At 37.3% G+C, this 15,529-nt stretch overlaps 2 protein-coding genes across 11 annotated transcripts in view; one reads left to right on the top strand and one right to left on the bottom strand.

Annotated features, from left to right (window-relative positions):
• The window catches only part of cobl (cordon-bleu WH2 repeat protein), a 50,956-nt gene extending 44,664 nt beyond the window's left edge, over window positions 1-6,292 (bottom strand). For 3 of the 6 annotated variants that reach the window (XM_013270413.3, XM_013270412.3, XM_019364657.2), the window contains exon 1: window positions 5,794-6,252. In XM_013270413.3, coding sequence (XP_013125867.1) covers window positions 5,794-5,822 — 29 coding nt within the window. In that variant the 5' untranslated portion in view covers window positions 5,823-6,252. Of the gene's footprint in view, window positions 1-5,793 lie in introns of all 6 variants that reach the window. The other 3 variants (XM_005450559.3, XM_019364655.2, XM_013270414.3) reach the window with 2 other exon arrangements.
• On the top strand, window positions 3,184-14,909 carry LOC100703427 (C-C chemokine receptor type 2). 5 transcript variants are annotated; one of them, XM_019364659.2, is made up of 4 exons: window positions 3,184-3,206; window positions 11,804-11,905; window positions 12,814-12,954; window positions 13,051-14,909. In XM_019364659.2, the coding sequence occupies exons 2-4, from the start codon at window positions 11,899-11,901 to the stop codon at window positions 13,944-13,946; spliced, it is 1,044 nt and encodes a 347-aa protein (XP_019220204.1). In that variant the 5' UTR covers window positions 3,184-3,206; window positions 11,804-11,898; the 3' UTR covers window positions 13,947-14,909. The 5 variants fall into 5 exon arrangements, with proteins under 5 accessions (XP_019220204.1, XP_019220203.1, XP_005450624.1 ...); XM_019364658.2 differs by lacking the exon at window positions 3,184-3,206 and adding an exon at window positions 7,513-7,620; XM_013270415.3 differs by lacking the exon at window positions 3,184-3,206 and adding an exon at window positions 10,483-10,621.
• Window positions 14,910-15,529: the final 620 nt, after the last annotated feature.

Here is a 15,529-nt window from a genome sequence, read left to right as displayed (position 1 = left end):
AAAGAACCAAGTTAGGGCTCTGCAGAGTCTGATCAACATGTGTGCAGAGACCGTAATAACCCGTGGGAGATTAACAAAAAAAAAGAACACACACACACCGCAGGTGCTAAATGATTTGTTACTCATGGGATCAATTAGGTTGCTTACACTCTTAAACAGTTAGCTAACACAATAACCTCAGATGGAACCAGCAACCAGTAATCCAGGGTTTTGGTCAAACTGTCTTTTTTTTTTTCTTAGAGAAGGATGGACTGAAATGACCTGAGGTATCCAAAAGGCAGCCCTGCTTGAATTCTTTAAATGCTAATCAAAGCTGGTTCAATGCTTGAGCACAGGATGTACCAGACCAGCTTTTACAAAAGGATAATACCACCCCATTGCATTAGCTACATTCAAAGGTTATAAATATTTTATAAATGTAACAATTATTTTCTACAGTTAGATTGGTGCTAATTTATATTAAAGTATGGACAAGAGCAACTATTCTTATTGTAACAACCTTTTTGCTTTGCTGCTATTTCTAGCATGTAAGGGAAACAATATTTTTTAAAGAGTTTATGTTTTTTATAGCCTGCATAAACCTGCATGGCAAGAATGCACAGGACAAAATATTTACAGCTGTCTCTGAGTGATCTTTGGGACATCACAAATTCACCACAGCCTGTTGCATGTGCACGAGTTTAGCACTGCTAAAGTATTCGTCTGTCTCCTTTTGATTTTTGCTTCACGTCATTCCTTGACTTTATGGAAGACCTCAAGGAAAAAATGATTAGGACTTAGGATGTAATTTCACCAACCATTTAACCACAACTCAGAGTATTTATTTCACAACTAAAGGGAAAAATCCACCTACTGTGGATAGCACCACTACTCATCAACCCTCTTTTTTTGTATTCATCTCTTTTGACATATATAGTTATCATGTCTGCTTGTGACCAGTGACTAAGAGACATGCTGTAAACAGTTTAGCACAAAACATGTACCAAGACAACCATAATTCTCCAAATACAGGAACAGGAAGCTGACTTAACAGACTGTCTGCAGAGCTGGAAAAATCATGCCTGTTTTTTCCTTTTCTTATTTGGTCTTATTTGAACATTTATTAACTGGTCTGTTCCAGGGGGCATTTCACTGTGTTCCAGCTACATTGTGGTAAAGCTCACGGGTGGCAAACAGACCAACAGAAGTAAGAGAACAAAAAAAAGAGAATAAATAGTTAGTAAGAAAGAAAGAGAAAAGGGAATCTCAGGTGGCACAAAGCCTTGTGTGGAGGGGGAACAGGAGGAAAGGGAATAATAAGGGTGGAGCAAAGAGTGGAATGTAGAGGAACAACAGCAGGAAATAATAATTAGTTTATTCTCTATTCCCTAAGCTGCTGCTTGTTCAATTAGAGAGAACTCCTGCTGGAATGACAGGAAGAAAAGAAGGAGCAAAAATTTTTAAAAAAATATATAACACGAATCAGTGTAAAGCTTCAGAAAAGCTGAAAAGTGAAATATTATCACAGCATTTGTGGGGGAAAAAGTACAAAAGCATTCATTCATAACTTTTGGCAGAAAGTCATGCCTTAAAGGAAGGTTTGCCAACATGAAAAAAGACTGCATGCGCTCCCTTCTGATACCCTTTATGTGTTTAATAATAATAGCTTAAAAATGTCACATGTTGGTAAATTACTGATATGATTACAGGTTATTCCTTATCTTTCTCTGCAATGAAGGCAAAACCAGGGAGAAACATTCCAAGGTTAAACATGTGCAAACCTATCACATTGAACACTCCAATACCTCTGCTTTATCACATCAGCTACATGAATCCACCCAGCTTTACTCACACACATGCAGTCCGTCTGTCTTCCTCTGTGACAAACACACATACCACAGAGACTAACATATGACAGCAGGCTTCCAGAAATAAATCTGAGCAGTGCATAACAGCTGCACAATACAGGCAGATACAGTGTACTCTAGATACTGTCAAATATACAAGCACTACTTTGTTGTAAGGTGTCTGCTAGTGCTTTTTTTTTGCAGGGGGTGGGAGGGTGGGGGCAGAGGTTGACAAGTGGAAGAAAACAGAGTGGATAATGTAGTGAACCTAAACCTAGTTTATAAATAGGGCCAGTCTAGATGTCTGAAATGTCACTGATATAACAAAGCATAGTGCTGGAGTAACTATCTTCTGAGCATAAGTGCTGCTTTGATAGTGCTGCCCAAGGACTGATTAATTTCATCCTACTGTGTCTGGCCTTGTAAAATGCACTGTTGTTGTTAATTAAAGGAGTAGCACTTCCAGATAATTTAATTAATAAGCCAACTACTTCACATAAAGATTATATGCCAGTCTTGTGCTTTTGAGCAAATATATTCCATCAGTGCTGAACAGGCTTGCAGAAGCACTGCATCCACACCCTCTCTATTTTAAACGGGATGGCCTGAGAACTGTATGCAGACATTACCAGATACATACTGCACTACTGCCAACAATGCATAGCCTCAAACGCAACCCTCTCTTTCCCATCTCAGCTTTCATGAGTTAAATTTAACTCATCATAAAAATAACACTAAGCGTCCAGCTGTGACCATGTACGCCCTTTGCTAAATATGCACACTGTATAGGCTTCTGAGCAAAGACAAAAAGAAGGGAACTCCCTTAGTCAGCAGCCCTGAGCTAGTGGCCGACCACATGAACCTTAATATTTTATGAAGTGGGTGTGAGGTTTGGAAAGGTTACGTCTGCTTCTGTCTAAAAATCATCTGAGACACTAGCTATAAAAAGACATACAGTATCCTATCTTAGATTACTCTTAGTCTATCTATAAGTGTGAGACGCAAATGGCATTCAAATGCTATGCAAACAGTCAAACAGTAAGAATGGCATTTGAGTTCAGACACGATTTCAAAGTAATGAACATTTTGACTGTAGCTAGGCGAGACCTCTCTTCATATACAGCACTTATTAGTTCACAGAGACATCCACATACAACAGGACAGGCAGCGTGGCATGCAGTAATTACATCTGGGTGTGTGTATTTGTATACATGCACACAGAATTTATCTGTAAAATCTCCAACCCCATCTTTCTGTGGGTGTGTTTTTGAACGGGCACCAAAACAAATAAACCAAAAAAACTGCAGATGTGTTTAAAGTAGGATGTGTGGCCCACCAGCGATGAAGCACACGGCAGCACAAATCTGGACGTTGACGGCGGTGAGGCTGTTTTATTTTTTTGCTCTTTGCGCTTCAAGGGGTCCTTTGAACAGCTAATAAGTGGGAACAAATGTGAGGTTTGGGTGGATGATTGTTACTGGGGACTGAACCATGTGACCAAAGTAAACTCACAAGGTTCTGACGTCACATGCATCAACGGCGTCTCAAGAAAAGAGAAAAGAATTCTTGTTAAACTTTTACCACCTCAGTAAAACACTTTAAAGGATGGAAGAAAAAAAAAACAAGTGGGGAATTCTGTGAATTTGTAATTTATTTTAGTGGCTCTGCTTTAATTAATTCTCCATTTATTTAAGCAACTCTTCTGTTTACTTATTGCTTCTGTGCCATATTAAACAGACGCTTCTGCTCTCAACCTCGCTCGGCACACAAACAAGTACAGAGGCAGTCACTTACTGACACACAAACACCCCAGGTCCAGACATGCAGAGGAAAACACCAGTGTGCTCATTAAGACTTCAAGAAAGAGGACTAGTCTGGTATAAATAGAATGAACACACACTAAAAAAAGAGGGTGATTGAAAACAATTTTGCTTCAGATGAGGACACATGTTGTCGGATGTTCATCCTGACTTTTTGTAACGTTCTCACTGGGAAATCATTTGTTTCTGTTATTCAATTCAATTTCATTTTATTTACACAACTGTTATCTATACATCTTATATTGTAAACTGCAGACCCTACAGTATTAAAGAAACAAACAAAAACAAGCAAAAAAAAAGCCAACAACAATCAAACGTTATATTCATGCCTAATTAGACTTTCTTTAAAGCTTAGGAACTAAGGCCTTATTCAGTCCAACTTTGGACTACTGATAAAAACAGGCTTTGTAAGCACTGATACACAATCAAACATGCACATGCTCAGATTTCACTAGCCAGGTACAAAAGTTTAAAAAAGAAAAAGAAAAAGAAAAACAATCAATGGTCTCTTCCCAGTCTGTTTGACTGTGCTGGATGTTAATGCAGTTTTATGAGCTGTGTTTCACGAGGGCGGCACTGTGTAGTAAAGTAGCTACTCCCTGTGTGATGACGATAGAGAGATCACAGAACAAAAGGAGTTGTCAAGGTAGATTTAAATGGGAAGAAATGTCACATAAAGAGCAGATAAAAAGCCATTTTGCTTCCACTGCCAGCTACCTCCGTGACCTGTCTGCTTTATAATTTGGCCAACAAGCACTTAAGAGTCTGGAATCACTGTAATTAAGAGTATCTGGTTAAAGGAACCTTTGCTTTAAAGGTCACAGCAGGAGAAAAAAGAAAAGACCAAAATTTTATTCACCTCATCAACACTATCAAGTGTTGCTGGTATTTCCCCTGAAGAACACCACGTTTTACTGTTTATCCGATAGTGAGCTATTACTACATAACTACAGCACATGGACGATGGCATTTTTATGGTGTCCCGCTGAGTAAAAGGAATGACTCATCTAAACTAGATCAGAATTGACAAGGTCAACAACAGGGGCTCTCAAGTACACAGGTATGACCATAATTAGTACCCAAGTACCACATAATGATGCTGAGGGACCGAGCAGCTCACCAGGACATTGCACACTAATTTTCTTTTGCTGACCACCCAGTAAAAAACAAGAAGAAAAGAAACAGACACTGACTATTATGACATATTATTAAAAACATAGGCAGCCGAAGGCTATAATTTGGCCTTTTATCTCTTGCCTTTCTACCCATGGACAACAAAAACATACAGACTGGTAAATATAAATCAGCAATACTGCATTTAGGGTGGAAAACACTTACTTTCATCCCCTTGTAGCACAACAACATGTGAAAGACTAGACCTGCAATCATACTGTGTGGACTGTTGTCAACAATAGCATGTTTTGGCATTCAAATGTACAGTAGGATATAAGGAGTTACTTGGTATGATCTGTTGGAGTGTGCCCTAATATAAGCTCTCATAACATGTAGGATAATCAGGTTGCATTTAGTTTATGTTTGGTTTTAAATGGGAGATAGACTCAATATGCAAGTGGCAGCCCCACCCAAACTGCACAATTAAAAGGAGCCCTTGGAAAGTACAGTTCACAGTTGTTGCTGTTCCAGCCCCAGATCTTCATTAATGTCTCTCCATGAACCACCAAGGACACAGTTAAAATATTCTGTGCTTCGAAGCTGCTCATGGCTTTTTCTATGTGTGTGGCAAACAGACTGGGCTGCTGGAACACTCTCTGTTGTCGGTGCTGACTATAGGCTGTGTGTTATTACTGGGCAGTCATATACACTTGAATGGGCAACGGGCCTATCTACAATAATTCATTGCCGTGGTAAAAAAGAAAAACTAAAACAAAGTTATAACAAATAGCACCGTATAATATCGCGAGAACATTAGAACCGAACCCATTAGTAGGTTATGGCTTTCATAGTAAGACTAGAAATTAGAGGTTGTTAACTTTAAGCATTCAGCCAAGGCAAATTCCCAGCTGACATTTTTACAATTATCCAGAAAGTTCTTTTAATGTTACGTAAACAATCAGAAGAAAAAACACACGCACTGAGTTGTAAATAGTCTGGTGTGTTGAGTGTTTGTTTAGAAATGGGCTACTTACCCTAAAGGCGGCTTTGAGGACGCGCTCATCGCTGAGACTGTCTCCAACTTGAGATTAGCGGGGCTCGCTCCCAAAATGCGCTGTTACTCAGACTCGGTGGCTATCCATGATGTTGTCACCTGCGAGTTTTAGCATCATACTTACAATAATTTATAGTCGTCAAATTTTCTAGTATAACTCTAACAATGTCGGAATATTTATTTTAAGAGGGAAAAACTGTCTATAACGTATAAGAGTGCACAACAAGTGACAGTGTGCAAAGATGAGTCAGTCTGCTGTGAGCTGAAGCACAACGGCCGCAAAGTGTCCCTGGAGGCTAGCAACGACCTAACAATCCGTACATGCTCACTAATTTTAAGTTATACTCTATCCATGCTGAACATTCTTACTGAGTCATTCGGACTGAGTAACTTGTCATATCCACTTGTTGTAATCTTCGTATCCCTTCGCGAAGTTGTCAAGTCAACTGAACCATTAAAAAGACTACCGGGATGTCCTTTCAAACTAAAAGTTTCTTTTTAAAAACGCTCATTTCAAAGTCTTCCCGTTTTTATGTGACTCTAGTGAGGGATATATATTAGCTCCACCGAAAACATCTACATTATAACTGTGCTATTTTCCATACTGTACCTCGCGTGCGGACAGTCTTGTAACGCTTAAAGAACATTAACGCTTTTATTTAGAAAGGAATCCCAAGCGATTTCCGTTATCTACATACTCTTACTTTGCCGAGATTCGCTTCAGCCCGCTTTCGTCAGCAGATCTCATGTCAATCATCTTCATCGGGACTTCATTCAGCGCCAACTGGAGAGCGTCGGTACGAATACTGTATAGAAATATCCTACTACCGACACACAAAATACAACAACATAGCGTGTGTACAAACAGCAATATGAACTCCAATTAACACACACACACACACACACACACACACACCTATCTATCTATCTATCTATCTATCTATCTATCTATCTAATGTATTATATATAATGTATTATTATTATTATTGTTATTATTATTATTATTATTATGATGATATTTTGTTTGATGTCAGGTCCACATCCGCCAAAGTCTGAGTCGCAGCTTCTAGATGATAATACTTTATTTAAATTCTGCAAAATGACAATTCAAATCTTTTCTCCCAGCATGCTTTGTGCCACGAGAAAGCGTAGACATGTAGTTAAAACTGTCCACCACAAGAGGTCAGCATAGACCATACAGTAATCACTCAGCGACTCTAATTTAAACAGTATAAAAGTTATAGGTCCTATTAGGATGAGAGTATACTTTCTGTGGGTACACTGGCTATACTAAAGGCTTTATAAAGATATTTATATTGAATGTATGATATGAAGCAGAGGAAGAAGAGGAAGTAGTAGAGGAACAAGATGAAAATGAAAAAAGAAAAAAGGAAAGTGAAGCTGGACGCGTGCATGCTAAAACAAAATAACAAACAAACAAACAAACAGTATTTGAACAATAATAACAAGTCCACCTATAGCCACAATAAAAATTCCTCTTTAAGCCTTTAAGCTAAAAGAAAAAAAGAAAAAAATCAGTTTATACACCTTATTCACACCGTGAATAAGGTGTATAACCACATGTTATGCTGTTTGCCAGATTTGCTTGATAGTTGTTTGGTAATTCTCACTTCTAGACTAACAGGAAACTCTATTGGCACCTCTGTTTCTGCACACCTTGTCCTTGCAGACTTTAAGAGTGATAGTTCATCGGTACACATCTGAAAGCATCACATAAGGAGCTGTGAAGCATAATTCCTGACTCTACCTAATCTGAAGAGCAATCAGTGAGATACCACTAAGTCAGGTGAATACATTTTGACAATGTTTGAAATATATGGGGTGTTATGTTTTGCATGATTTTAGAAATATGTTTGCGCTATAACGCATAAAGCTTAAGGGTGTACACATTGTTGTAGGGATTTGAATCCAAAACACTGTAACCTAATTTCTTTTTCTATCCTTTTACTACTTTGATTGGAAATTGTTTGTAAAAGAAGGAACTACCACAATTTCTTTTAAGTTGACCTTTAATAAGGCTTTTAGAGAATTTAACAATATTCATATTAAATAATCTCATTATATATAAAAAAGATCTATGTGGATATGGATCATATCACAAATAAACAGAGCTAAATAAATATTCACTGTCAGGGTTAATTTAGTTTTAAATCAATTCAATTGTACTCATATAGCGCCAAATGGAAACAACAGTTGACTCAAGGCACTTATGATGGTATGTAGTGACACTGGCCTGGTGAACTTTTAGACTCATATGATTTGTCTTATATTAGTTGCAATGGTGATTTAGGTCAAGTTTTCATAAAGCAGCAGCATCACTTTGATTCATGAGAAGGAGTGACAAACATTCAGAAGAAAAGAGTATGACAGCTCATAAGCAGCTCATAAGGAAACTGTGTCCAGGTCTGAGTCTTGCACAACAGGACAAATCCACAACTAATATCATATCAAGACCTAGATGCAGGTCATCCTGTCCAGATTCATTCACAACAGCCTGACTTTTCTCGACACGATCTGCAGTCTTTATTTAAATGGATCATCCCCCCCAAACTACTGAAATAAGTCTGTAAAAGCTCAACTATTTCTTAAAACAAGTTTGCCTTTACTGTTGAAACTAACGCTTGAAAAACTTCTCTTTTTTTCAGTTATATGTGAAACAATGACTGAATTCTGACTATGGGTGTGAGTGAGCCATTATTTATCAGTTAAGGCTGACATTAGATCAGATCAGGAATGGTTACAGTGTGGGAAATTCAAGCAGAGTTTCCTTGAAATCTTATTAAGCATTAAAAAAAGGGAGGCTGCTATATTCCATCAGTAGATTAAAATGTTACTAAATAATTACTCAAACACTGGAATAATCATAAACTGTAGCACAAACTGTTTTTAATTTAACTAAAAAAAGGACTTGAGGGCAGATCACAGGTCCATCAATGATCTGTCTGATCTGTTTCTCCACATTTTTATCATCAGTTTCTGTCGCCCACATATACTTACAGTTATAAAGATTTAATTGTCTTTATAATATGTATCTAAATATAATCATGATTATTAAAAAAATTAAACATGTCCTCTGCCCATTGGATTAAAATGGCATTGCCTTGGTGAATGCTGGGTTCTTTATTTCCCTACTCACCCATGTGCCAGGGTTACTACTCAGAGTTTATTCAACTTTGATGAGCTTTTCTTGGAACAGGAAACTGCTCCAAGAAAAGCTCTGAGTTCAGCAACTGAGAGTTGCTAAACTGAGAGTTGCTGAACTCGGGTTTATCTCAGGGTTTATTTTTAAACTGTTTTAAACTCAAAATTTGATGAACATGTTTCCTGGAAATACAGCCCAGAAAGCAAATTTCCAACATGATATAAATAACCAGGGTAAACCCTCGTGTGTGAGCTCCCCTAATATTGGAGAAGTAGATAGAAGAAGTAGATAGAAGTTCATTATGAAAAGAGTGCCTGGTACACTGTGTAAAAGAAAATCTAAAACAAATAAATGAATAATGCATGAGTGCAAGCTGTTGCAAATCACTCACACCTCATATTTTAATGAAACTAGGACAAACACAAGGTAGCCTACCATATGCTGCTTTGTTTTTTAAGCTCAGGTTGAATTACATGCAGCAATGACAACAACAAAAAAAGTTAAAGAGGGAAACAGTAACACCTTATGCTAAAAATTAGCTGCAAATGTTCCACCAGGTTCTTCTAATTTTGATGTGATTGAGATACAGTCATGCTAACAAAGAACATTTTCAGAGCACTTCTATCTAAATAATCTTAGCAGTCCTGTAAAAAAAGGTTTGAACACTGTGAAAACTAACATGGATTTATGAGGTTTACAGATCTTTTTTTTTTTTTTTAGGTTCACAAAGTCACTCACAGTCAATAAAACGACTTTAAGAACAATGTCAAGAATGACAGATAAAACCAGACAGTGCCTGACCAAGATGGTGGCGCGTGAACAACACGAGACTCAGTGTCTCTCCAGAATCTGCTATTTAGCGGTTTTTTATCTACTTTTGACAAGATTATTCATCCAGAATTTTGAATTCCAGCACAGGGTTCATGGGCTCAGAAAACATGTTACCCTTGCCCTCAGGATTGGGAATCAGGAGCTCAGGATCTGGCTGCATGGGTGTGATGACCTTGTCTGCTTTTTCCTTCCTCTTTGTGACGTTGAGTAGAAGGTGGGCAGGGGTTCCTGAAGGGAAGCACACTTGTTGACACTTATTTAATAATGCTTGGTGGCAACCATTCTCTCCTCTCCCCTGCAACCAAGCGTTTGGGAGGGAGTATGTCATCAGTCCGTTTGTCTCTCTGTTTGTTAGTTAGTAACAATATACTAGGCATAAATAGATTTGAATACACACACAGAAAGTTTCACCCAAACGCAGACTGAAATACAGACACAGACTCCCTGCCCTCCAGCCTCTCCTGTTCCCTGTTCTTATTTTCTTTGTCTTTTTTTGTGGCAGTTTTGGATTTTGTGATTATTAAGAACTTTTCTGACCTCAGGGTTACTCCCAGTTTTACTTTATTAACTTGTATCTCGCCCCAAATTCTACTTCCTGGATGTCATTTCCCTGTGCTAGCCCCCCTCCTGATTGCACATATCTTCACTTACAGGCGTGTCTGTCTTTGGTTTTATATGTGGTGTCTGTTGTGTTCTTCAGTAACCTCACTTGTGTGCTGCCTGCCTGTTTCTTGGATTCAATTTGCAATTTTTTCCAGCATTTGGATTTTGTTTGGACTCTTCATATTTGGATTTTCCAACTTCCAAAATAAAGGTGCGTTTTCTGTTTATTAACATCTCCCTGTTCAGCATCTGGGTCCTGTCATTCCATACAATATGACACGTCCTGACTTTTTATGCCTTTGATCTCACCGTGGAAAGCATTTTTATCTCTTGGACCTATGCTCAGCATTTTTTTAAGCTTAGAGTTAACTTCATTCAGGCTATCGTTCCACTTCTTAAAAAACACATCATGACACTGCCCAGATTCCATTAGACAGGGAAAAAAACTATTTCACTTCCCCACCGAAAAGAAAAACTTTATTCACCTCAATGACTCTCTCCATTGCTGCCGATTTTGTCTCGAAGAACACCGCGCTTTAATACAAACCTGACGTGGAGCTATCACTGTGTAAATACATTATATAACTGCACAGCATGGATTGCATGGTTTTAGAGTTTTTCACCACAAGAGGACGATAAAGACCATGCATAAAACAGCAAGAATCGCTCTATAAAGAGTCATAAATATGCATCAGAGGCGCACAACGAAACCAAGATGAAGAGGAAAAAAGATATTTTGATAACAAAAACAAAACAAAACAAAACAAAAAAACTACAATAAAGACATATGAAGAGAGAGAGATATATATGGAAGCTAAAATAGAATCATTTTAAAAAATCGCTAATTTGCCTTTTAAAATTGCAGCCCATTAAAAGTAAATAAATAAAAAACTTTAATTTTTTTTAAAAGAGAAAACTCTTAAATCTAACTCTGGTCTTGAACAAATGCTAATATGAGGCATGTACATTTCTTATTCAAAGCTGCAAAATGTGACAGGAAATGTGGCAAACCAAATGTATAACCAGATACAGCAAACCTGTCTGATTAAAACAGTTAAATAATTAGCTTAACTTTAAGGAACTTTAAAAAGAGTAATATTTTATGAAAGTGGAAAACACGAATAGCAATCTGCATTTTAAAACGTTAATGATAAACTGTTTGGGCCTTTAAGCAAAAACTAACTGCTGTTTTCTAAAGGTGTGAAAATGTGTGTAACCATATGCCGTGCTGTTCTTGAATTATTTTTGGGTGTCTAGCTGGTAAGCTCAGAGTTTAAACTGATAAAGATCTCACTTAAGGACGTACAGGAAACGACATCTGCACTTCTGCTTCAGTACTACTCATTATCAGACTGCAGCATTAAGACTGTTATTTATCTCTCCACATCTAAAGCTATCGTCGCATCAACAACAGAGGGGGAAAAAACGAGCCTTGAAGCGTAATTCCTGACTCTACCTGGTTGGATTAGCCATCACTGAGATATCACTATGGCAGGTGAATATATTTTAACATGAATCTCAAATTTAGGATATTTGCAGTGTAAACGATTTTTTTGTGTTATAATGCGTAATGCGTAAAGTCTGTAGGCCTATGCATTGCTTTAAGAATTTAAATTCAAATACTGCAATACCGCAAATACTTCTTTTTTTCTCTTTCCATATTTAATCTAGATAAAATTTTATTTGAGACCACTGTGCTCGAAAAATTGTAAAAGTGTAAGAAATAAATGCACTGTTGCGATATCTTTGAAGTTCACCTTTAATAAACCTTTTATATTTGCTGTGATCTGCAAAAATGCATCTGCTGATTGAGACAATGTAAAAAATATTATTGTAAGTGATGCTAATCATATTAAATAATCCATTACTTAAAATGTCCATGTAAGACAAAATGATAAAATAAAGAAAAAGACCATAATGAAAGGTTTATAGGTTTATAGGTTTATAGTGGTATTTGTGCACAAATACCTCCATACCTGTGACCTGTTTTAAAATCAGCTACAATGGCGATGGAAAGTTTAAACTCTGTTCTCATTAACACAATTGGAGTACCTGTAATAACCAGCAGGTGGCTCAATAATCTCCGTTATCACTTGACTTAAACCTAATACAACAGAGCTGAACTGATCACTATTTGTATTTTTTTTTTTAGAAATTGAAAAGAAAAACCTCCTTTAAAAAAACTGACGGGACAGCAACAGTGGTCTTCAACTTACATTGCAAATTTTTTCACCAGTTTTGTTGTTGTTGTTGTTGTTTTTAAATTAAAATGCTTGATAATGTGTGATAATATAACCTAATTTGGATGGTTAATTTTTGTAGTATGTGTGAAAATAATAATAACAAAAAATAAGACTACTACTACTACTAATAATAAAACAATTATAATAACTCTCTTTACAGAACAGACCACAATGTACAGTTACGACGAATACGAAAGTGGGTTAGTCGACTACTCTCCTACCAATTTCAGTGATGTACAGGGCTTCAGCCAAGTGTTTCTAACCACTCTCTATAGTTTGGTTTTCACCTTGGGCTTCATAGGTAGGTGTGTCCTTTACTGTGGGAATGACAGTTGTGTACATATTGGACGGAAAGTGTGAAAGGTATACAATTCTTGACTCTTTTTTTCTCCCAAAGGTAATGGACTAGTGGTGTATGTCGTGGTGAAGCACCGCAATCAGAGCAACCTGACAGACATCTGCCTCTTCAACCTGGCTCTCTCTGACCTCCTCTTCGTCTTCACGCTGCCTTTCTACTCTCACTATGCCAGGGTCGGCCAGTGGACTTTTGGAGACTTCATGTGCCGTTTGTTGTCTGGCTCTCACCAGACTGGCTTCTTCAGCAGCATCTTCTTCATGGTTGTCATGACGCTGGACCGTTATGTGATCATCGTGCACGCTCACAGGGTTGCACGTTATCGCACAATGAGGGCAGCCATCATTCTGACCGTGCTCGTTTGGATGCTGAGCTTGTTTGTCTCTCTGCCAGATTTTATCTTCACACAGGAAATAAAGAAAGATTCTCAGAAGAATAGATGTAGCTATCCCGAGGAGAGCAAAGTCTGGGAACGTTATAACCTGTTCACCACAAATGTGCTGGGTCTTGTGATTCCCTTGCTGGTGATGGTAGGTTGCTACTCCAGGATCATCCCCACACTGGTAAACATGAGGACCGCAAAGAAGCACCGCATCGTCAAGCTGATCATCTGTATAGTGGTTGCATTCTTCTTGCTCTGGGCTCCATATAACATTTCCCGTTTCTTGAAGTTTCTTCAGGAAAAAGGGAAAATCCCACGTAATGACACCTGGGACAAAAATATAAGGCTGTCAGTGGTAGTAACTGAGGCCTTTGCTTACACTCACTGTTGCCTTAATCCCATCATATACGCGTTTGTGGGACAGAAGTTTACGAGAAGAGCCTTGAAGCTGCTGAAAAATTTTGTGCCTGGCATCAGGAATCTTTCAGACAGCTCATTCAGGAGAAGCTCAGTTGTTTCCAAGTCCTCTGAAGTCACCTCCACTTATATCATGTAGACGTTGTAGGGCAGATTGTTTGACATGAATGTTGTACCCTGTTATTACTGCAGACCATATCTTATTCATGTTTCAGTGATTTGTTTTGTTAATTTGGTCACTCCCACTTGCCACATAGCAGTTTTCTTCACCTGTGTCTCACCATGTTGAATTTTCAGTATTGTTTTGACTGTAAGATTTCAGATTTAAAGGCTCATTACTTCTGAAATGATTGTAACCTGCTAGCACTGCTGTCTGCTTTACAGATTCTCAAGTCCTTTCTAAACTATGTAATGAGTTTTTTTTTGCTGACGTTGTAAATTGAAACAATTTTCTTCATGCATGTTTTTATTCAACAGCTATGTAGGATAAACATATCAAAAAAGAAAACAAGGCAGAAAACAAACCAAATATGACATAATGGAACATTTAATACTTGTGTGCATAAAGCGTTTCATTCAAATGTATGCAAATACAGTGCTAGGTGTTAAAAGTACATTTTCACGTTTCTTCTTACATCATTTATGGTATTTGACAAATGATGTGCAACAAACTTTCCAGTGTGTATTTTTGTGTCAATTTTGTATATGTATGTACAGTATGCAGTATAGAGTTTTATATATTACATTTTCTTTTTTTGCTTCAGTGATTATTGCAGGTATTTCAGAGGTTATACTAAATATGTATATTATCTTGCTTTAATGTACACATTTGTTATGTTTTTTTTTGGTTGCTGTTGTTTTGTTTGATTTTGATTCCTTGGCTTTGCAATTTCTTTACCAGCTAAAGTGATTACATTCTGCAATACTCATCGCTCATCCTGATTTTACATGGTAGTTTCCTTAAGACAGTCACTGATATTGCATATTTTGAGTATAATAGTGTGTATTGAGCATGATCTCCTATATTTCCCTTTGTAACTGTAAAGTCAAATTCCTTACATAGTCATGAAAAAAGAGATTATTAAAAAAAAAAGACAAGATATGATGTGAGACGGTTCCTAATTTATTTATTTGATACTTAACTGTTTGCCACCATAGAACAGTGGTGTCGTCTGTTATAGGGGACCATTAGTGGAAGACGAACTACAGTATAACAAAGATTTCATCAGCTGTGAGTATGTTCAAGTAAAGTTGAAGTAAAGGTGAGCTGTGTAATTCCTCATGAGCTGAATGCTTTTTGCAGATGTTATATGAGAAGTATTTTTGACAAACAGTCTATATTTGTAAAATCAAAGTAAGTAAATTGCAGGGTAAGCAGAAACACCCTAAAAACACAATTCAATATTTATATTAATAATACAGAAGTAGAAAAATCTAATGCTTATAAATTAAAATAACCTGGGTGAAAAATGACTGCTAACTATGTATATTATTGACATTCTTTGAAAAAAGAGTTCAGAAATAATCTTTTTTTCCACGTAAGAGTAAAATAATTTGGGGATTTCGTGTTTACATGCACAGTATGTTTTTGAAACATTCAGAAAATATGAATAACAGCTATTTTCAAACTCAGCAAAGGTTGTCACTGCATCCCCAAACGCGAGTTTAAACACAAAGAAAAGCTTAAGGTGAAGAAGCAGCAAACGTGCAGGATAAATGATG

This window comes from Oreochromis niloticus, linkage group LG11 (genome assembly GCF_001858045.2).
Source record: "Oreochromis niloticus isolate F11D_XX linkage group LG11, O_niloticus_UMD_NMBU, whole genome shotgun sequence".
In the NCBI taxonomy this organism is placed as follows: domain Eukaryota; kingdom Metazoa; phylum Chordata; class Actinopteri; order Cichliformes; family Cichlidae; genus Oreochromis; species Oreochromis niloticus.
This window is presented reverse-complemented; position numbering and strand designations above follow the sequence as displayed.

Coding starts and splice junctions, on each gene's coding strand:
- LOC100703427 (XM_005450567.4), top strand. CDS start 10,483: ATGTGGTGTCTGTTGTGTTCTTCAGTAACCTCACTTGTGTGCTGCCTG. Junction 10,622..12,813: donor TTCCAACTTCCAAAATAAAG/GTGCGTTTTCTG, acceptor CTCTCTTTACAG/AACAGACCACAATGTACAGT. Junction 12,955..13,050: donor TTTCACCTTGGGCTTCATAG/GTAGGTGTGTCC, acceptor TTTCTCCCAAAG/GTAATGGACTAGTGGTGTAT.